This window comes from Coregonus clupeaformis, chromosome 20, assembly GCF_020615455.1.
Source record: "Coregonus clupeaformis isolate EN_2021a chromosome 20, ASM2061545v1, whole genome shotgun sequence".
NCBI classification, from domain to species: Eukaryota; Metazoa; Chordata; class Actinopteri; order Salmoniformes; family Salmonidae; genus Coregonus; species Coregonus clupeaformis.
In genome coordinates, this window is record NC_059211.1 from 20223094 (window position 1) to 20250453 (window position 27360).

Sequence of the window (27360 nt, forward strand, 5' to 3'; positions counted from 1 at the left end):
AGCATCTCTCTCTCTTGCTCTGTCTGTCTCTACACTCAACACACCACCACCCCATCCCCTACCCATACACAGACACTAACTTATTCAGTCTCCCTCGCGCACTTCAGTTCACCAATCATATCCCCCTTTCATCCACACATTTCTCACCCGGCTGCTTATGCTCCACCCATTCCTGTCCTCCTTTCTCCCTTCTCCCCTTTTTCTGCCCAGCTGCAGGAGTGGACTTCCCCTCTATCGAGCATTCTGCCCTAGACAGCAGTGGTGGTGGCAGGCGGCCATGCAATGCCAGTGGGACACACCAGAAGGGCTTATATGTGGCACTTGTGTGATACATAATACACGCTTCATTTGCCACTAGGACGGATGCGTCGGGATGGACTCTGCACAGCTTGAAAATATTTTAAACAGAATATAAATGTTCAGTAGGCTATACCTAGGCTTATACGGATTTGAACTGAAATTGATACTTTGTAGCTATGGTTTAAACGATGAAAAATTAATTGTGTCAGCACCTCTAGAGTTAAATCAAAGATGTCTATAACTAACCCAAGATAGTTCATCTCTCTCGTTTACAGTGTGAGCAAATGAAGTATAGTAGGCAGAACAAGCAAGCAGGTGGGCAAAGCCAAGCACGAGCTAGCGAGATCGTATTGGCCGTTGTTGCTCATATTTGCATATTTCCGGTAGGGAACGCCTCCTCAGTCAATCTTGCACTCCTAAACAACGCAACTTTGGCAAAGCGTGAAGTCTATAAAAATTAGTGTACTGTGTTCGTAAAATATTCTAGTTTTGGGAACATATTTTTTTTTTTAGATACGATGTTTCATCGATGAGAAAATTAGCAGAATGTCGGCCCAGTTTCAGCTAGTGCCGTCCTCTCCCACAGTTCGCTACTAGACTTCCTCTCACTGCCACATTTGGGTGGTGAGAAAACGTTCTAAAAACCGATGCTTCAGTTTTATAGCCCCTGTGACGGGTCTGTGGTTAAATATCCAAGCGTGCGCGCGAATGGTAGCTGACGGACACGTGACAGAGAGCGGATCCTGTCTGGTGGTTCGGTTACAGTAGATGCCAAGATGGCTGCAAGCAATTATTATGGGTTCACTCATGGTGCCGGTCCGCAGTACAGGTAATTACATAGCTGCTGGCTATGGGTAGCATGCACTCATCCCGAGTCGTCGCCCCGTCTTCTTGCGACGAGTATGCCTCCAAACGCCTCATTGCTGGTGCGATATTGCTATCTCGAGGCCTTGGGAGTGCAATGGATATGCTAGCCAGATTAGTTAGCTAACTACTGACTGTTAACCAGCAAAGCAGGTTCCAGTCTTGCCCGGCTAGGGAGCGCTTCGCACTTGGAATATAATGAAACCTCATACAACTCTCATTCGTTTGGCAAATATGATTAACTGGCTACAGTTGCTAGCTTAATATGTGTGGTAAAATGGCTAGCTAGTTAGCTTTTTTCCCTAGTGGTAGGGACGCACGAATTAGTTGAGTTCCCGAGGTGTAATCATTAGTCCAAACAATTGCGTTTTGCGAAGACAACTAAAGTTTCTATTATTGGACACATTAAGATAGTTCCCTCCCAGTTTCGTTCTGTTTGCTTCCGTTTAAGAAACGTTTTCGTTTTGCAACAATCGGCGTAATGAATACGCCCCTCGTCAGTTTCAAACTAGCAGTCACATTTTGGGCGAATATGCTAACATTTGAGGCCGTTCAGTTGTCGAACGTTGGCGTTGCACATAGACACGCCATGAATAGAGCCGACATGATTCCTTGTTCTAAATGTAGAGGCATGTTTGTTCTACATAACATATTTCTATAACTACAGGACTCCTGATATCTCCAGGAGTGATAAGTATAATTGTTTGTCTATCTGTTGTGGTCTAGTACTGTCTTTTTGCTAGCTAGGACCATCTACTTTAAGTACTGCCCTTCTTCCCAGTAGCCACTTGGTGTGTGAACTGCTGAACCCTCATAACTTGCAGATGATTGTTGACACATCAACCATCATGGTTCGATTCCCACGGGTGGTCAGTATAAAAAAAATAATATATTCACTAACTGTAAGTCGCTCTGGATAAGAGCGTCTGCTAAATGACTAAAATGTAAATGTAAAAAATGTATCTTACCTAGTTATTTTCAGATGTCATTTTGCTCTTTTGTAGCCTTGGCAACTCTGTATGTTTTCTATCCCAGTTCGCTCCTCTACCTGTAGGCTTTACAGACTCTCCCCACCCGTTGGCTGCAACCCTTATAATTTAGTGTACCATGCTCAGCCTATGCTGCCCTTCAGTCCTTAGAATTTTTGGCCCTGACGAGACATGAATCACCCCAGAGAACACTGCTACTCCAGCTGCCCTACATGCAAAATGTGTAGAATTGTGGGAAATTTGCTTTGAAACTGCCAAATCTTCTCTCCGCCAACAAGAGGGGTGTGAACAGTTTGGTGTTGCGAGGTAGGGGTTTGTTACTACGCCGATAAATTACATTATCCATCTGGACTTTTGCCACCTAGGAAATTTGTGTGACCGGACCTTCTCAAATAGTACTCGAGTACCCCTGTCCTAGATCTATCCGCTGCCTTTGACACCGTGAACCATCAGATCCTCCTCTGCACCCTCTCAGGGCTGGGTGTCTCAGGCTCTGCACACTTGGATTGCATCCTACCTGGCAGGGCGCTCCTACCAGGTGACGTGGAGAGTATCTGTGTCTGCACCACTTACTCTCACTACTGGTGTCCCCCAGGGCTCGGTTCTAGGCCCTCTCCTCTTCTCTCTATACACCAAGTCACTTGGCTCCGTCATATCCTCACATGGTCTTTCCTATCATTACTATGCGGATGACACTCAACTACTTTTGTCCTTCCCCCCTTCTGACACCCAGGTGGCGAAACGCATCTCTGCGTGCCTGGCAGATATCTCCGCTTGGATGTCGGCCCAGCACCTCAAGCTCAACCTCGACAAGAGGGAGCTGCTTTTCCTCCCGGAAGAAGGCCTGCCCGCTCCAAGACCTCAACATCACGGTTGACAACTCCATGGTGTCCCCCTCCCAGAGTGCAAAGAACCTTGATGTGACCCTAGACAACACCCTGTCGTTCTCAGCAAAAATGAAAGCAGCGACTTGCGCCTGCAGGTTCATCCTCTACAACATCAGTAGAGTACGATCCTACCTCACACAGGAAGTGGCGCAGGTCCTAATCCAGGCACTTATCCTCTCCCGTCTGGACTACTGTAACTCGCTGTTGGCTGGGCTCCACGCTGATGCCATCAAACCCCTGCAACTTATCCAGAACGCTGCAGCCCCCCCCCCCCAGTATTCAGGTTACACATTTACCATTTAGAGATGCCCTTCATAAATGTCAGTGCTTCACTTGGTATTGACAGAGCGTTTTCCGTTTCCATTGTGCCTCATTCTTCCCTCCATCTTGTCTCTGTCCCCACAGCGTTCAGCCTCCACCGGCCTTTGCCCACCCTACCACAGCCAGCTACGGTGTCCAGCCGGCCCCTGCCGTGGCCCATGCAGTGACCGCCTCCTATGCCCCTGCCCCTGCACAACCAGCCAGGCCCGTGGCCTCTGCCCCCTACCTGGCAGCATACCAGACCCACCCTGCCCCCCCAGACTATGGCTACCGGCAGCCGGACCCTACGCCCCAACCCACCACCACCCCACAGGCGTACCAGCTACCGGTATACACCGAAACGGTCAGTCCTATTTCCATTCTTTAGCATCCCGTTGCATGCTGTCATCGTCTTTTTATCTATTAGCTATTGTATATAAATGCAAGTACCTGGGGAGAGTTTTAGATTGTCCAAGTCACATTAATCCTGTGTAGCTCAGTTGGTAGGGCATGGCGCTTGCAACGCCAGGGTTGTGGGTTTGATTCCCACGGGGGACCAGTATGAAAATGTATGCACTCACTACTGTAAATCGCTCTGGATTAGAGCGTCTGCAAAATTACTAAAATGTAAAGAAAATGTGCTCTATTTTGCACACTATTTGCTATGCATATTTACTCTGTAAAACAACCTTTCAGGATAACTACAGTTACGGACGCCCACCTGCAGTCACTAGTTATGAGACTAAGCAGTACTACCAGACAAGTATAGCTCCAGCCCAGCGGACACCAACAGAAGCTTACTACCAGACAGGTGAGTCATTGTCAACCTTATTCCCATACATAATCACACATAGAAAATCATTAACACTGCAATGCAAGAGCCACCGATTCATTTGAAATGTTCTCTCTTGTCTGAACATGACAATACATAGTGTTTTTACTGTCTTATACACTATTCATGAGAACATACTACTGTGCAAAAGAACTTGGCTGCTGATGTACTGCAAAAGCCAGTATATTGAATATCGTGGAACTGGAGCCAAGCCTGTTAAACAACACTGTGATGATGATGTCTTTCCCTTTCCTGTAGGCGTGAAGAGTGGCTACAGTCCAGTCAGCACAGTGTACAGCCAGCCCCCTCCACCACAGAGGCAAGTCACAGCTTTAAAGCCTCTGGCCCCCGCTAGCTCAGTGTCCACCAGCTACAACATCTACCCAGTGTCCACCAGTGTTCAGCAGCCTCCAACCCCCATCTCGTCTTACACCCCTTGCTCCTCCTTCAACTCCACAGCTGCCACCTCCTACTCGGGTAAGAGATAGAACTTATTCCCACACCGCCAGAACTCCACATTTAACCCCAAGGATCAACCCTTGTGAAATTCAAGCAAGCACTGCTTGCATATTTGTCACAGCATATGTGTTTTTAGTGTGACCCCCTTCTGCCCCGTCTCAACTCTCCATCTCTCACCTTAGGCATCAGCTACTCTACTTATGACTCGAGTGGCTACACTTCCACCCCCTCCTACTACCAGCCTGCACAGCTTTCCACTCCCCAGCCGCCCCCCCAGCAGCCCCAGCCGTCCATGCAGCCACCTCACAAGCAGCTCACCAGCTCCTCCTGGAGCAACGCGGGGAGCAACATGGTGACTGCTCCCACAGTCAATGCCTACAAGAAGCCCATGTTCCACCAGAACAGGCTGCAGAAGCCCAAAGGGCCACCCAAGCAGCCCCAGCTGCACTACTGTGACATCTGCAAGATCAGCTGTGCTGGCCCGCAGGTAGTGGTGAACTGTGTGGGTGATATGTTATGAGATGGACAGGTCATTTGTTGGCAACGGACATAACGACAACAGAGTCAAATGAATGTACAGTATTTTAACATGTAACAGTTAAACATGTAACGTGCCTAAGGTGAGACATACTGTAGAAACACAGGATGGACATTCAATGTTTTTTGCAGGTTTGTTTTTCTAGGTATGTTGAATTAACTGTTGTTAAATGGTTTTCTCCGCAGACATACCGGGAACACCTCGAGGGCCAGAAGCACAAGAAGAAGGAGGCAGCTCTGAAGGCTGGCAGCGCGGGGGGGAGCAACGGGCCCCGGGGGATTCAGACCCAGCTGCGCTGTGAACTATGTGACGTTGCTTGCACTGGCGTAGACGCGTACGCCGCCCATATCCGAGGGGCCAAGCACCAGAAGGTAGCACAGCTGCACTGACAGGAGGAGCAACATCAGGCAGCTAGCTAGCTAATTGATGCACTGTTTAGCTAGCTAATTTGTCTAGATCAGCTCTGTGATAGTTGCACATGTTGGTGTATCATTAGTGTAACACTTTTAATCAGGTATTTGTGATATCCCACCTCACAATTTTTTATAATGTGTTATTTCTCTCCTTCACCCCGTGTAGGTGGTGAAGCTCCACACCAAACTAGGCAAACCTATACCGTCAACTGAGCCCATTTTAGTGAACAATGCTCCAATTATCTCAACGTCGACCGCTGGGAAGACGACCCCTATTGTCGTCAAGGCAGCTGCACCTGTAGCGCCACCCAAACCGGTGGTCGTAAACGCCGTCAAGGCCCCATTATCTGTGAAGAAGCCAATCACACCCAAAATAACCCTTCTTGGTAAGTCTTCCAAAAAATCAGTTGTTAGTAGTTGGGATTATGATATTATCTGTGCTGACAGATTAAACCAATGATGGATCATTTAAGCAGTAATTCTGGACTCACAAACGGCACTTCTAAGTTGCACCTTACTAATATTTGGCCTTCCTCTTGACAGCCAACAAGCCTGCCACCCCTCCATCAGCCAAGGTGGATGAGGCCAAGCAGTCAGCAACAGTTTCTAAGAGCGAGACCACGAGTGACGATGAGGATGGAGATGGAGTGGGGGGACAAGGGGACGTCCAGCCTGTGGGACATGACTATGTGGAGGAGGTAGGAGTTATTTTTAATGTATTTGTATTCACTAATCATTTTGTAAAAGATGCGAAGGTTATGGTATGTTCTAATGCAAGTTTCCGTTTTGATGATGGGAAGGTGCGTAATGATGATGGGAAGGTGATTCGCTTTCACTGTAAACTCTGTGAATGCAGTTTCAATGACCCCAACGCTAAAGACATGCACCTGAAGGGACGCAGGCACCGGCTGCAGTACAAGGTAAGATGTTTCTAGAGCTAACCGCTATGTACTACAATGCACTTATTGTGCTGGCAAAATTAATTGACTGAAAAACATAAACATTGAACCCTGTGACCTGTTGTACAAGCATGTCAAGTCACTGCAAAACTATCACCACTAGATGGCAGACTTTGTTTAGGCAGGATGTAGACATTGCTTGCAATGTCCTGTAGCCCCCTTGTCATTTGGCTCTCAGTTGAATTATGTCATTCACATTTACATCTACACATCAAATTATAATTTATTTCCATTATGGCTCTATGCCTACCTCTCAGTTCGAGAGCCTGCTACTCACTAGGTGTGTGAGTGTGTGTGTGAATGTATGAATGACAGCTCTTGACATTGTTACTATCCCTTCCTTCCCCTCCTATAGAAGAAGGTGAACCCAGAGCTGCCGGTGGAGATCAAGCCCAGTAACCGGGCAAGGAAACTGCAGGAGGGCAAACTGAGGAAACAGAAACAGAAGGCTGTGCTGAAGAGACAAAGGGATGATGAGCAGCGCTGGCACTTGGAGATGAGGTCAGAGCCAGACAGCAGCTGGCACACAGAGATGAGGTCAGAGTCCTTGCTTAGGCATAGATCACGCTTACTCACCCCAAAAACCTAGTGTCATCCATTTGGGGGTTAAATGGATAGTGTGAGATTTTGGCAATTAAGCCCTTTTCTACTTACCCAAAGTCAGATGAACTCATGGATACCATTTTTATGTCTCTGCGTGCAGTTTGAAGGGAGTTGCTAACTAGCGTTATCGAAATTGCTAACTAGCATTAGCGCAGTGACGAAGTCTACAGATACAGCTGTACCTGTAGACTTCCAGTCATTGCGCATCGTAGCTATACTTATAGACCTCCAGTCATTGCGCTAACGCTAGTTAGCAATGGCTCGCAAAACTACCTTCAACTTCCTTCAAACTGCACGCAGAGACATAAAAAAAAACGTAACCCTATCCATGAGTTCATCTGACTGGGTAAGTAGAAAAAGGGCTTACGGTCTGAGCAGTGCTTAGGGGTAACTTCTTCCTATAGTGTTTTTTCTTGGCCATGATTTCAGAGGAAGGCAGAGCAGGGGAACCCTGCTGCTGGGTCCACTACCCATATCGTTCTGAAGCCCATGCTCTCAGTGTGGTTCAACCACAAGAGAATTCCCCTGCCTTCCTCAGTAATAAAGAAATGTTCCTCTTATTATGCCAGTTCCCATTTTCAATACATTTCCTCCTAATATCTTAATATAGAATGCCTGCAACATCTTAAGTGATGAGAACTCTTAATTCCTCCAGCATTATCTGGCCAAATGCCTTTCAACAGTCTCAAAGACGCTCCTGATCAGCATTTTCACCTAACAGACAGGTATCTCAGCAGAAAAATCTACCCAGTCTGAATATTTAATAATCCTGTGCTGTATGTATCTCCTCTGCCAGGCGCTATGAGGAGGACATGTACTGGAGGAGGATGGAGGAGGAGCAGCTATACTGGGGGGAGCAGAGACACAGGATGCCCCCCCCTCCACTCATGAGCCGGCCTGGCATGCCAGTGCCCCCCCTACTGGTGAAAATCAATGATTAAATCCAATCAATCAATCAATGTTCGGTTTACATGAACTTGATCGCTAGAGGAAAAACTGGTGCAACCAGGATTTATGTATTTAGCTTTTCAGTTTGTTTCCAGAAGTGTTTCGTTGTAGAGAGCACCTGGTTTTATTCAGCTCTTCTCTTCTCCCCTTAGCAGCCTGTGCGTCGGCCGGATTCCCCAGACGACCGCCACATCATGGCCAAACACTCCACCATCTACCCTGTGGAGGAGGAACTGCAGACGGTGCAGAGGATTGTGTCCCACTCTGAGAGAGCCCTCAAACTGGTGTCTGACTCCCTGCTGGAGAAAGAGCCCCCCGCTGCTGCTCCTAAGACTGATACAGAGGCTGATGCTGGTGAAAAAGGGTAAGAGCTATATGGGTTTGTACTAGTTCTCTACCTCGTTATCTTTCTCTCTGTTTCTCTAAATCCCTCTCACTTCCACACGCAAAGTTCTATACAACACATTTCTATTGGAATGTTCTGTAATGCTGTACCCTCCTGATGTGGGCCATGGGCAAGTAGTAGGGCTGGGGGCTGCTTTAAGATTGCAATCGTCTTTCGACGATGTTTGACAGCCATCGTCGATGGTGATGACATCGTGATGCCACAAATTATGGTTTTAGCATATTTGCGTTTGTTTGCTGCACAACAGCGCAGCGCAGTGAGCACACAGCAGGACGACATGCAAAAAGGCCTATTCCCTATTTGCCATAGCCTAATACATTTCAATACTTATGTGGTAGTTAGACTTCACATAATGCAAAAGATAATGTAGATTGTAGAAAGAGCAGAGAGCACCAAAGCTGCGCAAAATGTCAGATCGGGTCTAGTGTGTGTCCCCAATGTCGGATGATCATGGGTGTTTTGCAGTGGGCACTCCGTTGTCTGATAATTTCCCTTTTTCTCTCCAATCCCTGTTCGATTTTAAATGTGACTTGTCATACTAGCCTACTCTTTCACTATCAACATCAAATTAATCTATAGGTCTAACGGAGTTCCATCTCAAAGTTGTTTGTGAATATCCTGAATAAAAACATAGTTATAATGAGAGAGAGAGAACAAAGCAAGATGGACAAATCGAATAGGAAGTTTAAACTAACCTGGTACGTTTCTGCTTTACTTGACCAAAGTGTAGGCAAAATAAATTTAGCAGACGGAAAATCCCTCCTTGCAAACCAAAAAGCCAATAATATAGGCCTACACACAGTCTACTGTCAATAAAAGTTGCAGTAAAAGTTACTTTGACAAGTTAAACGAATATGTATAAAACTGTTGACGTGTTTATTACTGTCCTTGAATTGTCTAACGGGCAATCGGGCATAATCTCCCGCAGCAGCACTTTCAATAATCGGGAACAAAACATGAATGATCAGTGTGTTTCAATAGCTTACAAATTGTGCATTTATATAAAAGTCAACAACGATCAGATAGTGAGGGGGAAAAAAGTATTTGATCCCCTGCTGATTTTGTAAGTTTGCCCACTGACAAATAAATTATCAGTCTATAATTTTAATGGTAGGTGTATTTGAACAGTGAGAGACAGAATAACAACAAAAATCCAGAAAAACGCATGTCAAAAATGTTATAAATTGATTTGCATTTTAATGAGGGAAATAAGTATTTGACCCCCTCTCAATCAGAAAGATTTCTGGCTCCCAGGTGTCTTTTATACAGGTAACGAGCTGAGATTAGGAGCACACTCTTAAAGGGAGTGCTCCTAATCTCAGCTTGTTACCTGTATAAAAGACACCTGTCCACAGAAGCAATCAATCAACCAGATTCCAAACTCTACACCATGGCCAAGACCAAAGAGCTCTCCAAGGATGTCAGGGACAAGATTGTAGACCTACACAAGGCTGGAATGGGCTACAAGACCATCGCCAAGCAGCTTGGTGAGAAGGTGACAACAGTTGGTGCGATTATTCGCAAATGGAAGAAACACAAAAGAACTGTCATTCTCCCTCGGCCTGGGGCTCCATGCAAGATCTCACCTCATGGAGTTGCAATGATCATGAGAACGGTGAGGAATCAGCCCAGAACTACACGGGACGATCTTGTCAATGATCTCAATGCAGCTGGGACCATAGTCACCAAGAAAACAATTGGTAACACACTATGCCGTGAAGGACTGAAATCATGCAGCGTCCGCAAGGTTCCCTGCTCAGGAAAGCACATATACAGGGCCGTCTGAAGTTTGCCAATGAACATCTGAATGATTCAGAGGAGAACTGGGTGAAAGTGTTGTGGTCAGATGAGACCAAAATGTAGCTCTTTGGCATCAACTCAACTCGCCTTGTTTGGAGGAGTAGGAATGCTGCCTATGACCCCAAGAACACCATCCCCACCGTCAAACATGGAGGTGGAAACATTATGCTTTGGGGGTGTTTTTCTGCAAAGGGGACAGGACAACTTCACCTCATCAAAGGGACGATGGACAGGGCCATGTACCGTAAAATCTTGGGTGAGAACCTCCTTCCCTCAGCCAGGGCATTACAAATGGGTCATGGATGGGTATTCCAGCATGACAATGACCCAAAACACAGGGCCAAGGCAACAAAGGAGTGGCTCAAGAAGAAGCACATTAAGGTCCTGGAGTGGCCTAGCCAGTCTCCAGACCTTAATCCCATAGAAAATCTGTGGAGGGAGCTGAAGGTTCGAGTTGCCAAACGTCAGCCTCGAAACCTTAATGACTTGGAGAAGATCTGCAAAGAGGAGTGGGACAAAATCCCTCCTGAGATGTGTGCAAACCTGGTGGGCAACTACAAGAAACGTCTGACCTCCAACTGATTGCCAACAAGGGTTTTGGCCCTGTGTAGCTCAGTTGGTAGAGCATGGCGCTTGCAACGCCAGGGTTGTGGGTTAGTTTCCCACGGGGGGCCAGTATTAAAAAATGTATGCACTCACGAACTGTAAGTCGCTCTGGATAAGAGCGTCTGCTAAATGACTAAAATGTAAGTACTAAGTCATGTTTTGCAGAGGGGTCAAATACTTATTTCCCTCATTAAAATGCAAATCAATTTATAACATTTTTGACATGCGTTTTTCTGGATTTTTTTGTTGTTATTCTGTCTCACTGTTCAAATAAACCTACCATTAAAATTATAGACTGATCATGTCTTTGTCAGTGGGCAAACATACAAAATCAGCAGGGGATCAAATACTTTTTTCCCTCACTGTAACAAATTATTATTTAGCCTATAACATTCTTTAACCTCTTAAATGTAATAGCAAAAGTTAGATTTCCGCCTAAATAGACATACCCAAAAGTAACTGCTATTCATGTGTAATTACATGATTCTGACATGCCAAAACTAGGAAAGAAGACATCTGGGAAATAATGAGGATCAGAAGATGGATAGGAGTTACATAGTTCAGAATACACAAGATCAAGCACACACAAAATAACAGTTTTCTTATTTTTAAAGTAATCTTTCATTGACAAGCTATAAGTGAATTATTGATGCCCAGAGCTGGAAACACATCAGATGGCTTCCACAACATTTACATTTTACATTTTAGTCATTTAGCAGACACTCTTATCCAGAGCGACTTACAGTTAGTGAGTGCATACATTTTCATACTGGCCCCCCGTGGGAAACGAACCCACCACCCTGGCGTTGCAAGCACCATGCTCTACCAACTGAGCTACAGGGGACTAATATCAGGAAAAAATGGGATTGATAGACCTAACAACTAGAAATGGGCAGATGTTTTAGTGTTGTCAGGTGTGGTCACGGGACGTTTCCAAGTGTCCCTAAACCTCTCCAAAGTGGCATATGTCTGTGAATTAGATAATTCCACTGCTATTACATATTGGCAATCCCTAAATGCTATTTGTTCAGTATAAAAACACAATTTCTACCATATCAACCTCACTCGAACATTGTGGTGGTGTTATGGGGTATCCAGGGTACATGTCCTTTCAACCTCTCCAAAGTGTCCGAATGTGGTAATTGCACTGTTTTTGCACACTTGATATGCCTAAAAGTTATTGTTCACTATAAAAACAAAAAATTTACAACACCAACCTCTTTCAAACATTGTGGTGGTGTTGCGGGACATACAGGGAATATCCAAGTGTTTTTTTTTTTTCAACCTCTCCAAAGTGCCTGAACGTTTAGCCTAGACATATCCAATGTATTGGTCCCACATACAAATGAACTGTTTACAAAAACAATATAAAAGCAACAGATATACATTAAAAAAAATTATGTCTTATCAAACACAAACTTGGTTACACACCTGTTCTTCACTAAAAAAGGTGCAAAAATATAAATAAGTGGAACTATTTACAAATGGCATTCGTGTTCGTTTTACATCCCAGGTGTAGATGATTAGATTTCACTTTCACCGTAGCTTGTGCATGTTGTAAAAGTCTTTGAAGCAGTCCCTCTCTGCCAGGAAACAAAAAGCGAACTGGGATTTCAGAAAGAAGATTGACATTTCACGCTTTTTTTCGCCCCTGTGTTTTGTGCAATACTTGCAGTTCTTCCTTTTTGTCTTTTGGCATGTGTGTTGGATAGTGGGGGGGGGGGTCTTGTGATGGTTGAGGTTGCTTTGGGCCCCCAATTCAGCCATTTCCAACACCAGCTGCTCTCGGAAGGCCAACTGGGAGAGAGGGGTTTGACCTTTTGCTTTGGCCATCTGCTTGTGGAGAATGAAAGCATTTACTGTAGCAATGTCCACAAAGTGGTAAAAAAAAAGTATTATACAACTTCCTGGTCTTGTGGAGGACCTGGTAGTAGCATATCATAGCATCAGATAGGTCGACACCCCACGTGTTGGCATTGTAGTCCTTCACAGAAACAGGAATGGGGACATTCTTCCTTTTTCTCCCTCCTTGAGACATGGTCGTTATTGAATGCCTTCTACTGTGTGGTGAGCATGGTTACTTCCCTAGTGTTCTTCCATTTCACAAAAAGCAGCTTGTTAGTCCTGATCCAACGTATGGTCCCCCTCTCCGCTGTCTTTGTCATGTCGTTTACCTTGGTCTTGGGGAAACCGATTATTTTAGGACGAATGGTGCCACAAGCCCCTATGTTCTTTTTGAAGAGGTCTATGAAAATTGGATGTAGAACCATCAGACGGGGTGATTTACTTAGTAGTGGGGGGTGAAGACCTTGACCGGCGAGGGCGCTTGCTGGGCAGGTGTGGCTCCCAAACGTCAGCATCCAAATAGTCTGCATCCTCAGCTCTGTGGTGAATAAAATAGAGAAATATTGTTGTAAGACACAGAATTACAGTTGACTAAATTTACAAAATGACATTACTGTAAAGTAAAAACACCAAGCCTAAACTTTATCTGTACAGTGACTCACATAGGTGTGACGCACACACAATGCAAACAGTAACACTTTGGAGACAAAGGCAGAGGTGAGAACCACAAATAAACAAAGGCCATGAGAGGATGAAACTCAGAACAGCAAACCGTGAACTAATATAAAACATAGACAATAACTACTTTGGAATTATATAACGTTGAAATTACTTGTTACATAGGCCTATAAACTAAATCCAAAGCACAAAAAGCAGACAATTTATAAAAAACGAAATATATATATATATATACACACACACACACAGTAAATTAGCTATGTAAAGTCATGGAAATAATTTACTTACAGATCTAAAAGTGGATCCAATTTGGTCAGGTCTGCTGGCTCACCTTTATCATTCGGCCTGAAACCAAAGAACTGCCAAACAGGCAAAGACGTGCTTTTCTTTCCCACCAAGTCAGCCATAGTTTTTTAATGATTTAGCATAAGGCAGTCTGAAACTGTCGGAAAGTAGCCTAATGGAAGAAAGAATGTTGCAAATACGCTTACCCAGATCAAGATTAAATGACAATCAGTCTACACCAGGGGTGTCAAACGTCCGGCCCGCAAACGGGTTTAATCCGGCCCGCGAGATGATTGGCGCAATAGCAATTGTGTTAAGCAAGCAAACTGTTTATACCGGGGCAGAGCAAGTAGGTCAAGCACGTGCAGCCAATGAGCTACTTTGTTTTACCCGCGATATTTATTACGGCTTCTACTTTTAACATTATGTGCTTTGGCACCCTCATTGCCCCAATATGTCTCTGTCAAAAAAGAGAAAAGTGGACGCAGAGTGCAGAGTGTTCCAAGAAAAATGGTCATCCTATTTATTCACGGAATTGAATGGGAAAGCTGTATGTTTGGTGTGTTCAGAGCATGTTGCAGTGCTGAAAGAATATAACCTTTGTCGCCACTATGTGAGTCTTCATGCCGACAAATATGACAACTTTCAAGGACAGCGGAGATGAGAGAAGGTGAATGAACTGTTGGCGGGTCTGAAGAAACAGCAGTCTGTGTTTACTCACAGCCGAGACATCAGTGACGCTGCAGTGAAAGCTAGCTACCTCATTGCTAATGAAATCGCAGTGGCTTCAAAACCATTTAGTGAGGGTGAATTTGTAAAAACATGCATGATGAAGGCAGCGGAGATTGTGTGCCCTGAAAAGCGGCAGGCTTTTGCAAATATCAGCCTGACAAGAAACACAGTTGCAGACAGGATTTCCGATCTTTCAGTGGATTTGGACAGCCAGTTGAAGCAAAAAGTAAAGTCATTTATTGCGTTTCCGGGTTGCAATTGATGAAAGCACGGACATTAGATGTTGCACAACTGGCCATTTTCATCCGCGGAGTTGATGACACATTGACCGTCACCGAGGAGTTCGTGGAGTTGGTGCCGATGACAGATACAACGACAGCAGCTGATATTTTTACTGCACTCGTCGGCGCGCTGGACAGGGTCGGAGTGGACTGGTCCCGCGCTGTCAGTCTGGCTACAGATGGTGCGCCCTCAATGATCGGGAAAAAAGCAGGCGTTGTGACAAAGTTCAGAGAGAAAGTGCAATCTGCAAATGGAGGACGTGATTTTTTGACTTTTCACTGTATTTTGCACCAGGAGGCTTTGTGTTGCAAGTCATTAAAGATGGATAACGTCATGAAGGTGGTCATCCAAACTGTTAATTTCATCCGATCCAGAAGCCTGAATCACCGTCAGTTTGACAGCCTTCTCAGAGAGAAAGACCACATCTATGGCCTGCCATACCACACTGAGGTAAGATGGTTAAGCCGAGGTGCTGTGCTGAGGTGTTTCTTTGATTTACGAGAAGAAATTGAACAGTTCATGGAAGAAAAGGGCAAACCAGTGTTAGAATTTCATTCCGCAGAATGGATGCAGGACCTTGCATTTATGGTGGATGTTACAGAGCACCTGAATAACTTGAACAAACAGCTGCAAGGGCGCAACAAAGTTGTCACGCAGTATTATGACAGCATACGTTCTTTCAAGTTGAAGCTGTCATTGTGGGAGACGCAACTTGCCGGTGGTGATGCAGCTCACTTCCCCTGTCTGAAAAATGTGTGCGCGACCCAACATGTGGCAGACATGAAGCGGTTCAAAGATAAAATAACGGGACTGTTACGGGAGCTTGAGCAACGCTTTCAGATTTATGTTTATGTTTTTATGTTGATGTGCTATTGTTTTTAATTGTTTTAATTTTATTTGTATATTTAACCTATTCTTGACTCTGTGGTTCTTGCACTTGTTTGGGGAACAGGATTTCATTATTTTTATCTACATTTCTGCCTGAGAAATGACACCCTGATATAGTTCTGTGATATACTTCTGTGAATCACTGAGGCATTGTGTGTTTGTGTGTTCTTTGTCCTCAGAACTTTCAAATAACTTGAGGTGTTTTATGATTAATAGTGATGTTGTGCTTTTGGACACTGTCCTCAGGCTCCAGCTTTATGTTTATATGTTTTTATGTTGATGTGCTATTGTTTTTAATTGATTTTTATTTTATTTGTATATTTAACCTATTCTTGACTCTGTGGTTCTTGCACTTGTTTGGGGAACAGGATTTCATTATTTTTATCTACATTTCTGCCTGAGAAATGACACCCTGATATAGTTCTGTGATCTGTGAAACAGTTCTGTTAATCACTGAGGCATTGTGTGTTCTTTTTCTTTAGAATTTTCAAATAAACTTGACGTGTTTTATGATTAAAAGTGATGTTGTGCTTGTACTATTTTGGACACACTGTCCTCAGGCTCCAGCTTTATGTTGATCGTATTAAAACAAAGAAAACAATTTGAAGTTGTTGTTCTTAAGTTATATATACCATGTGGCCCCTGAGCTAAAATGAGTTTGACACCCCTGGTCTACACTATTGTGTATAATATTTTAAAGTAGGCTAATATAACTAATATGAATCATAGCCCTTCCAATTTGAAAATCATGCTGCCTAGACTAGATTTAAAAATAAAAGTAGGTCAAACACTGTTTAGGCCTAGCAATGTGTCCTTTATATTGCGTTCTTCCTGCCAATTGACCCCTCTTGGAGCAACGTGATACAATAGACGATACGATTGTATTTCAATGATGTTTGGACAGGACAATGGGACGATGTGTCATTCCAGACATCGCCCAACCATAGCATGTAGCCTGATGTATATTTTTCTTTACCCATCCCTGCTTGACCTCTGATCCCTGGTGTGTAGACCTGACACTCAGGCGGCCCGTATGCTGAAGGGGGTGATGAGGGTCGGCATTCTGGCCAAGGGCCTGCTGCTCAACGGGGACAGGAACGTGGAGCTCATCCTGCTGGCTGCCAAGAAGCCCACCCTCTCTCTACTGAACGACATCGCTGAGCAGCTGCCCAAAGAACTGATGGTAAGATGATTATCAGCTTCCCTTAAGTGGAATCATATCTTTTGGGATCCACTGTGTATGAGATGGAGGTGGGGTTTTCTACATGCAGTTGGATTATACACCAGAAAATAACACATCAACCATTATAAGGAACAGTTAGGGACTTTTCCCCATCTTTGATGCTATTTGGTCAAAAGAGGAAATCTGATTTTCATTATAAAATGACAAACCACAACTCTTGACGTCATGTCATGAGGTTGTCGTCAGGGCTGCACCAACACTAGAAAAGGAACGTACTGTAAGATCACACTGTATCATTAATGATTCAAGGAGAGTGGTTTCCCCTCTGTCTGTACTGCAGAGCTCAGTTCATAAACCTGCAATCTTATTTGAACAGTGAAACATGTATTTGCATCTGAGATGCCAAGAGTAGTGCTGATGGGACACAATACCAGTCTGTGCCTTACCAGTGGTCACAACATCTAGACTACAGATGGGCATCAAGACTATTCAAGAAGAAACAGTCAATGAAAGGACCTATACCAAAAAACATGGGTTAAAATAGTGTTTGTTTTCTTTCATATGCTTTAGCTTACGCTTGATTGCGCTATGAGCTTGTCTGGCACAATGGAATAGTCAACAAAAATGATTGCTGAATTTCACATTTGGCACTCCAGCAGGTTCAATTAAATGTCCAAAGCATTTAAAAGAAAACAAATACTATTTGAACCCAGGCCTTATAACAAATGAAATGTGTATATTAGACTGTGGTGTGTGTTGCATTTCCTTCCTCCCTCTGAATTCTGGTATAATAGTGTTTTTCATCAGAAGTGCTTTTGACTGATCTTTAGTGCCACTGCCTGGTTATGAGTCATGACACATGAACCCTACAGAGACTAGGGCTATAGTTAAACATGTACTCCCCTAAGGTTACATAAAGCCATAAAAATAAACGTGTTTTATAGAATTACTGTCTCTTAAACATTTGTCCACTTGCATAAGATTATCTAAATGGGCCTTTTTAAAAGCTAAATGCAGCTATTGAGAAATGATTTGAATTTCTGCCCCCCAGCCCAAAAAGATTCCCCCCTCTAGTGAGTAATCCAAAGTGTCCTTTTAACCGGCAGACATTTTCTGAAGATCAGTATGAGGTACAGGCTCACCCTGAGGAAGCCAACATCGTGATTTTTTCGAGCAAGGAGCCAAAAATGCAGGTCACCATCTCTCTAACTTCGCCACTGATGAGGGAGGACCCTGCCCCTGAGAAGGAGGAAAAGGCAGGAGACAAAGCGGCTGAGAAAGGTTAGAGAAGCCAAGCTTTCAGTCCAATAAATGCACTGTATGTCTCCCAAAGCTCATACTCAACAAAAAAAAGAAGAAATGGGACTTTTAACCAAGCCCATATTGATTTTCATCCAAATGTGGTAGATATCGTAGAATAACACTTTTGTTTCTCCCCTCCCGGCCTCCGAAGGTATGAAGTAAATTGACTCGCCCATTCATTTCTGTCTCGTTTTAATTTATCCATTATTTCCAGTACCAGTAGTCCTTCTGTTTTCCACTTTACTTTCTCCGACATGGAAATCTAAAGCAGGGCTCTCCGACCTTTCTATGCCATTTGTGTGTGAATGTGTGTGTCTATGGACACATGCCCAGGTGAAACCATGAAAAACAATGGAAGTGATAAACTATACAAAGATAATGCCCAGGGATGAGTGTGCGTCTATTAACATGACATGCAGGAATAATTGTATCACTTTTGATATACATTTGAATGTTATTTTGTTCCTATTAATCTCCATCTAGGCTAATGTCAATTTCCATAATCTTATCAACAGTTAGTCAATAGTTGCTAATGGAGTTTTAAGAGATCCCATGACCATCCCTCCATCTCTCATCCCTGTTAACTGAAACGGCATCAACAAAGTATTGATTGACAAGGTGTTGGAGTGTCATTCTATCCCCACACAATGGTCTCTATTGAAGTTGGGACTAGATTATTGAATTGATTAGTCTGCTATACAGTTAAACCCGTCGCATTGCGGCATACTCTTAGAACCATTGTGAGATGCAAAACACTCCCTCACCTATGTGAGCTGATCTCACCTTTTTCTATCACTGTAAATACCCTTACTTGGAAAAGGTTTCAAATTATATTTCCCATTGCTTAAGTTGTGGTGTTTGGGTTTGTTGATCAGTATGTCCGCCTGTATCAGCAGACCTTGGCAAACATACAGTATGTACATGCATTTCCCCCTGTAACAGAGGCGCTAACATCTACCACTCTTGCCACAACAGTCTCTAGGAACATGGAAAGCCCTATTGTACAACTGTAGCTTATCTTGTGAAATTACATTTAGCCACAGCTCTAAATGACTAAGAAGTTACCATTTGGCATTCCATATGTCTATTCAGTTCAATATGTATATTGATAAATAGCATGATATGGCAATGGATGCATTAAGAACATCAAGTCCCAAATTGAATGCATTATTGGCACATTTTCTTACCATGGAAGTGATTTGTGGTAAAACGGTCTATGACCTAATAGTTGAATTACCCTGTTTGTCATATTTTGTTAATCAACACATCCAATGCAATCACTTAATATTTCCTCCTGACTTTCTTTATCTCTGTTATTACCCATAACTCATGAGAAACTGGGTGAAACAGTACTGTAGGTGGCTCTGATGGACACATTCATATGAGTGATAGAGCAGTAATCAATGAGCCAGTGTGTTCCTCCTATCCTACTGTAGGGGTGCCTGAGAAAGACCCTCCTGATGTTCTGAACCGAAGGAAGTGCCTGGAGTACCTAGCTGCTCTGAGACACGCCAAGTGGTTCCAGGTAAAGAGAATATGTACAATGGCAAACAACATGTTCACTCCTAAGTATCCCGAGTCCCAGATCGTGACTAAGACAGCAATGGAGTTGGCAAGACAGCACAAACAGATCTGGAACAGCCTAATGCCTAAGTACTGAGTCCCAGAATCTTCATAAACATGATCCATAAACAGGGCCTAGGTAAAACTCCAGGCCCTAGTTATAGCTTGTCTGTGTATAACAGTGCACTGTAACAGGTGTTGACTTGTCTTTTGTGTGTGTGGTATCTACAGGCTCGTGCCAACGGTCTTCAGTCCTGTGTGATCATCATTAGACTGTTACGTGATCTGTGCCAGCGAGTGCCAACCTGGGGCAAGATGCCAGCCTGGGTGAGGATGTTCTGTCTCAATGTTCAGCTTTTTTAACAAAGCTAATTGACGTTAAAGTTCTTAATTGTGTGTTGTGTGTCTTACGTGGTGTGTGTGGACTCCCTGTGTTCAGGCTATGGAGCTGCTGGTAGAGAAGGCCATCAGCAGTGCCACTGGGCCCCTCAGCCCAGGGGAAGCCATGCGTAGGGTCCTGGAGTGTATTGCCACGGGCATTCTGCTGCCAGGTGAGGGAGTTTGCTAGTATTATTTGTTAGTATTGGTTAGCCAGGGTGGGATCACCCCACATTTACTGCAGTTCTGTTTTGCCCCACCTGGACCCTCTTTGTTCTCTAGTGCTTCCTACTGGTCATTCAGGGTCCAAGGAAAGAAATAAAGGGGAAACTTGAATTTTGAACTGTACAGTGTGCTTTGTCAGCGGTATACATAGCTAGCAGTGTTACTTTACATTCTTGAAGCAGAAGTTGTTCAGAGCGGTGGTATGTAAGCAGTGAGTGGAACAATATAAATAATGTAGCAGTAGTCATATATATACACATACATACATACATACATACATACATACATACATACATACATACATACTGTCTTGCGAAAGTATTCACCCCCCTTGGCATGTTTCCTATTTTGTTGCCTTACAACCTGGAATTAAAATGGATTTTTGGGGGGTTTGTATCATTTGATTTACACAACATGCCTACCACTTTGAAGATGCAAAATATTTTTTATTGTGATACAAACAAGAAATAAGACAAAAAAACAGAACTTGAGCATGCATAACTATTCACCCCCGCGAAGTAAATACTTTGTAGAGCCACCTTTCCAAGCAATTACAGCTGCAAGTCTCTTGAGGTATGTCTCTATAAGCTTGGCACAGCTAGCCACTGGGATTTTTGCCCATTCTTCAAGGCAAAACTCCTTCAAGTTGGATGGGTTCCGCTGGTGTACAGCAATCTTTAAGTCATAACACAGATTCTCAATTGGTTTGAGGTCTGGGCTTTGACTAGGCCATTCCAAGACATTTAAATGTTTCCCCTCACACACTCAAGTGTTGCTTTAGCAGTATGCTTAGGGTCATTGTTCTGCTGGAAGGTGAACCTCCATCCCAGTCTCAAATCTCTAGAAGACTGAAACAGGTTTCCCTCAAGAATTTCCCTGTTTCTGATTTTTTTTTTTTTATAACCCAACCCTGATCTGTACTTCTCCACAACTTTGTCCCTGACCTGTTTGGAGAGCTCCTTGGTCTTCATGGTGCCCCTTGCTCGGTGGTGCCCCTTGCTCGGTGGTGCCCCTTGCTTGGTGGTGTTGCAGACTCTGGGGCCTTTCAGAACAGGTGTACATATACTGAGATCATGTGACAGATTATGTGACACTTAGATTGCACACAGGTGGACTTTATTTAACTTATTATGTGACTTCTGAAGGTAATTGGTTGCACCAGATCTTATTTAGGGGCTTCATAGCAAAGGGGGTGAATACATATGCACGCACCACTTTTCCTTTATTTATTTTTTAGAATATTTTGAAACAAGTAATTTTTTTCACTTCACCAATTTGGACTATTTTGTGTATGTCCATTTATATGAAATCCAAATAAAAATCCATTTAAATTACAGGTTGTAATGCAACAAAATAGGAAACACGCCAATGGGGTTGAATACTTTTGCAAGGCACTGTACATACAGTGGGGGAAAAAAGTATTTAGTCAGCCACCAATTGTGCAAGTTCTCCCACTTAAAAATATGAGAGAGGCCTGTAAATTTCATCATAGGTACACGTCAACTATGACAGACAAATTGAGAGAAAAAAATCCAGAAAATCACATTGTAGGATTTTTAATGAATTTATTTGCAAATTATGGTGGAAAATAAGTATTTGGTCACCTACAAACAAGCAAGATTTCTGGCTCTCACAGACCTGTAACTTCTTCTTTAAGAGGCTCCTCTGTCCTCCACTCGTTACCTGTATTAATGGCACCTGTTTGAACTTGTTATCAGTATAAAAGACACCTGTCCACAACCTCAAACAGTCACACTCCAAACTCCACTATGGCCAAGACCAAAGAGCTATCAAAGGACACCAGAAACAAAATTGTAGACCTGCACCAGGCTGGGAAGACTGAATCTGCAATAGGTAAGCAGCTTGGTTTGAAGAAATCAACTGTGGGAGCAATTATTAGGAAAGGGAAGACATACAAGACCACTGATAATCTCCCTCGATCTGGGGCTCCATGCAAGATCTCACCCCGTGGGGTCAAAATGATCACAAGAACGGTGAGCAAAAATCCCAGAACCACACGGGGGGACCTAGTGAATGACCTGCAGAGAGCTGGGACCAAAGTAACAAAGCCTACCGTCAGAAACACACTACGCCGCCAGGGACTCAAATCCTGCAGTGCAAGACGTGTCCCCCTGCTTAAGCCAGTACATGTCCAGGCCCGTCTGAAGTTTGCTAGAGTGCATTTGGATGATCCAGAAGAGGATTGGGAGAATGTCATATGGTCAGATGAAACCAAAATATAACTTTTTGGTAAAAACTCAACTTGTCGTGTTTGGAGGACAAAGAATGCTGAGTTGCATCCAAAGAACACCATACCTACTGTGAAGCATGGGGGTGGAAACATCATGCTTTGGGGATGTTCTGCAAAGGGACCAGGACGACTGATCCGTGTAAAGGAAAGAATGAATGAGGCCATGTATCGTGAGATTTTGAGTGAAAACCTCCTTCCATCAGCAAAGGCATTGAAGATGAAACGTGGCTGGGTCTTTCAGCATGACAATGATCCCAAACACACCGCCCGGGCAACGAAGGAGTGGCTTCGTAAGAAGCATTTCAAGGTCCTGGAGTGGCCTAGCCAGTCTCCAGATCTCAACCCCATAGAAAATCTTTGGAGGGAGTTGAAAGTCTGTGTTGCCCAGCGACAGCCCCAAAACATCACTGCTCTAGAGGAGATCTGCATGGAGGAATGGGCCAAAATACCAGCAACAGTGTGTGAAAAACTTGTGAAGACTTACAGAAAACGTTTGACCTGTGTCATTGCCAACAAAGGGTATATAACAAATTATTGAGAAACTTTTGTTATTGACCAAATACTTATTTTCCACCATAATTTGCAAATAAATTCATTAAAAATCCTACAATGTGATTTTCTGGATATTTTTTTCTCATTTTGTCTGTCATAGTTGACGTGTACCTATGATGAAAATTACAGGCCTCTCATCTTTTTAAGTGGGAGAACTTGCACAATTGGTGGCTGACTAAATACTTTTTTTCCACACTGTACATACATACATACATACATACATACAGTTGAAGTCTGAAGTTTACATACACTTAGGTTGGAGTCATTAAAACTTGTTTTTCAACCCTCCACAAATTTCTTGTTAACAAATTATAGTTTTGGCAAGTCGGTTAGGGCATCTACTTTGTGCATGACACAAGTAATTTTTCCAACAATTGTTTACAGACAGATTATTTCACTGTATCACAATTCCAGTGGGTCAGAAGTTTACATACACTAAGTTGACAGTGCCTTTAAACATCTTGGAAAATTCCAGAAAATGATGTCATGGCTTTAGAAGCTTCTGATGGGCTAATTGACATCATTTGAGTCAATTGGAGGTGTACCTGTGGATGCATTTCAAGGCCTACCTTCAAACTCAGTGCCTCTTTGCTTGACATCATAGGAAAATCAAAAGAAATCAGCCAAGACCTCTGAATAAAAATTGTAGACCTCCACAAGTCTGGTTCATCCTTGGGAGCAATTTTCAAATGCCTGAAGGTACCACGTTCATCTGTACAAACAATAGTACGCAAGTATAAACACCATGGGACCACGCAGCCGTCATACCGCTCAGGAAGGAGATGCGTTCTGTCTCCTAGAGATGAACATACTTTGGTGCGAAAAGTGCAAATCAATCCCAGAACAACAGCAAAGGACCCTGTGAAGATGCTGGAAGAAACATGTACAAAAATATCTATATCCACAGTAAAACGAGTCCTATATCGACATAACCTGAAAGGCCGCTCAGCAAGGAAGAAGCCACTGCTCCAAAACCGCCATATAAAAAAAAGCCAGACTACAGTTTGCAACTGCACATGGGGACAAAGATCGTACTTTTTGGAGAAATGTCCTCTGGTCTGATGAAACAAAAATATAACTGTTTGGCCATAATGACAATCGTTATGTTTGGAGGAAAAAGGGGTTTGCTTGAAAGCCGAAGAACACCATCACAACCGTGAAGCACGGGGGTGGCAGCATCATGCTGTGGGGGTGCTTTGCTGCAGGAGGGAATGGTGCACTTCACAAAATAGATGGCATCATGGGGAAGGAAAATTATGTGGATATATTGAAGCAACATCTCAAGACATCAGTCAGGAAGTTAAAGCTTGGTCACAAATGGGTCTCCCAAATGGACAATGACCCCAAGTATACTTCCAAAGTTGTGCCAAAATGGCTTAAGGACAACAAAGTCAAGGTATTGGAGTGGCCATCACAAAGCCCTGACCTCAATCCTATAGAACATTTGTGGGCAGAACTAAAAAAGCGTGTGCGAGCAAGGAGGCCTACCAGGTCTGTCAGGAGGAATGTGCCAAAATTCACTCAACTTATTGTGGGAAGCTTGTGGAAGGCAACCCGACACGTTTGACACAAGTTAAACAATTTAAAGTCAATGCTACCAAATACTAATTGAGTGTATGTAAACTTCTGACCCACTGGGAATGTGATGAAAGAAGTAAAAGCTTAAATAAATCCTTCTCTCTACTATTATTCTGACATTTCACATTCTTAAAATAAAGTGGTGATCCTAACTGACTTAAGACAGGGAATTTTTACTAGGATTAAATGTCAGGAATTGTGAAAAACTGAGTTTAAATGTATTTGGCTAAGGTATGTAAACTTCCGACTTCAACTCTGTATATGTATATATCTATCAGTTTGAGTGATTTGTGTTCCTTTTCTCAGACGGTCCTGGGCTGCTGGACCCCTGTGAGAAAGCCCAAACCGATGCTCTTGGGAGCATGACCAAGCAAGCCAGGGAAGACATTACTGCCAGCGCGCAGGTACTATCACTACCACACTCACCATGTGATTGGGCATAATCAACAGTAACTTTTGGAAGACTACCACCTTAGACTGGGAAACGGGGCGGCATACAGAAGACATTGAATATGAATTTCTGTAAAGAAATCATGGATAAGCTATATGGGTACAGATTCACTTAACTTAAACCCCCTTGTTATTATGCTAGTTCTGGTTACACTCCATTCGTGTTTGATTTTCACACATTGATATGTGTGAGAAGGGAATGTTTGAAGTCCACTGATTGACCTCTCCTCTCTCTGGTTCCAGCATGCTCTGCGACTGTTGGCGTTCCGTCAGATCCACAAGGTTCTGGGGATGGACTCCCTGCCGGCGTCCAAGGCCAGCGCTCGGAACCGCAAGCGCAGACGGGACGGGAGCGAGACGGGAGAAGGAGAGGGGGAGGGCAAGAAAGACAAGAAAGAGGATGCAGAAGAGGTGGATGCTTGATCTCTGCCAGAGCAGCGTTAGCCTGGGTGCCCGTCTGGTTCTGCTTCTAATGTTGGCATGAGAATGATAGTGGAGTAAAGCAGAAACTGACTGGCACCCAGGCTAGAGCAGGTTAGTAGTCTATACTGGCAGAATGTCACATCCTTTACGTTTATTTTTATTCTCAAAATCTATATGAATATAACTGACTTAGTCGTAACATTTCTGTCTCCCTAGAGGGAGGAGAGAATGGGAGGGGAAAGGTAAAGATTATTTACTGTAATTCTCTCCCAGTCATTCTGTACTGTAACATACTGTAGATGTGCTGAAAATTGGCTTTAACGTCACTGACATTACTGATAGCCTGATCCCAGATCTGTATGTGCTTCAGGCCAACTCCTCTTCATGTATTTATGGCATGAAAACGATCGTCAGAGGAGTCAACGATCGTCAGGAGTTTGCTAAAGCACATACTGATCTGGAACCAGGCTAAATGATTGCATCATTCCATTTCCAGAATATTTGCCCACTCAGCTACTGAAGCCCTCCCATTTTCAGTACCTGTACCAACCACTGTTACTTACCATTGTCTTCTATGTACTGTAAGTACTCTTACATGGATGCCTACATTGTAACAAAGCCCTTTTAGCTTTTTTTCCTGCTTTTCTTATTGAAGACGAGCTTTAATCCTATACTGCACAGGCTAGTTCAAGTGTTTTATTATATACCGAAGACTGCAGGAGTTCCTCATCTAGGTGCATGAATTGAGATGAGTTCTGTAGATGTGGATGGGTTTTGCTGAAGGGTCCGGGGTGAAGACCTGTTACTCAGAGGTTTTAAATACAAAGACATGGGTAAATTAAAGTATGTTTTAAGAATGTACGGTTCATTGTGCCTAAATTGCAGGCAATGACAAATACAATTCTAAAGCTGTAATGTGAAGAAAAACACGTAGAAAACATTGCTCTTTGAAAAGCACTCTCCGTATAGTCTATAAAGATGCCTATACATTTGTCAGACACCTGAAAGAAAAAAATCTGCTTTGTACAAGATGTGATTGCACCACAAAATACTTTTAAAGCTTAAAGGAATCACTGGGTAATAGAACATGTTTTGTCTAAGAGGAGTTGACTGATAGCTCATACAGTATGTTGCACAGTCTAAGTCTAGCATGCTGAGAGAATGAAGCACTTATAAAATGACCATGATGTTATTATATGCAGCCATATTTTTATGTAAACTTGCCTATTAACAATCTGTCGTTTGTGTTACTGGAGGAAAATGTCTTTGGTGAGTGAGAACTAGAAGTATGGATGTCTACTGAAATGATCAAGGGATACCAGTCTTAAGACTTTCTTCCTTGTGCCTGCATTGTTTTGTGTCTAGGAGATGTCGTATCTATGGACTGAAGGTTCTAAAAGTGGAACATTTAAAGCGAAGATCTTATTCACATACTGTATCTTTGTGCATTAAGATTTTGTAAGAAGCGGTTTGTGCTTTTCATATTGAGTTCATTTACAAAGAGCATCTTCACAGCACCCATTTTAAGTTTTGTTTTTATCTTTGCAGGATGTTGCAATTTACTTTATTGTTAAAAGGAGAGTTAACGTTGCTGTAATATTATTTGAATTTCTTTGTAGTGGCGCCTTAAATCAAGGATGAATATTAAAGACTTAACCCATGGTCTACTTTTCTGATTATGTGAATAATTGTTTATTTTTGACAGAACTGCCATCCCACACCTTGTAAAATGTGTTGCCATTCATGTAGTCCCGTGTAGCTCAGTTGGTAGAGCATGGCGTTTGCAACGCCAGGGTTGTGGGTTCGATTCCCACGGGGGGCCAGTATGAAAATGTATGCAC

At 43.4% G+C, this 27360-nt stretch overlaps 1 protein-coding gene across 4 annotated transcripts; it reads left to right on the forward strand.

Moving 5' to 3' along the window:
- The first annotated feature begins 884 nt into the window (after window positions 1-884).
- LOC121533620 (zinc finger RNA-binding protein-like) lies at window positions 885-27186 on the forward strand. 4 transcript variants are annotated; one of them, XM_041839728.2, is made up of 19 exons: window positions 885-1129; window positions 3446-3704; window positions 4037-4151; window positions 4431-4649; window positions 4814-5118; window positions 5355-5540; window positions 5749-5968; window positions 6126-6280; window positions 6383-6502; window positions 6897-7042; window positions 7941-8067; window positions 8248-8456; window positions 16626-16797; window positions 17904-18078; window positions 19536-19624; window positions 19894-19989; window positions 20102-20213; window positions 24953-25050; window positions 25340-27186. In XM_041839728.2, exons 1-19 carry the CDS (start codon window positions 1077-1079, stop codon window positions 25517-25519), a joined length of 3036 nt encoding a protein of 1011 aa, XP_041695662.2. In that variant the 5' UTR covers window positions 885-1076; the 3' UTR covers window positions 25520-27186. The 4 variants fall into 4 exon arrangements, with proteins under 4 accessions (XP_041695662.2, XP_041695661.2, XP_041695660.2 ...); XM_041839727.2 differs by having other exon boundaries at window positions 889-1129; window positions 8245-8456; XM_041839726.2 differs by having other exon boundaries at window positions 891-1129; window positions 6897-7078.
- The last annotated feature ends 174 nt before the right edge of the window (window positions 27187-27360 follow it).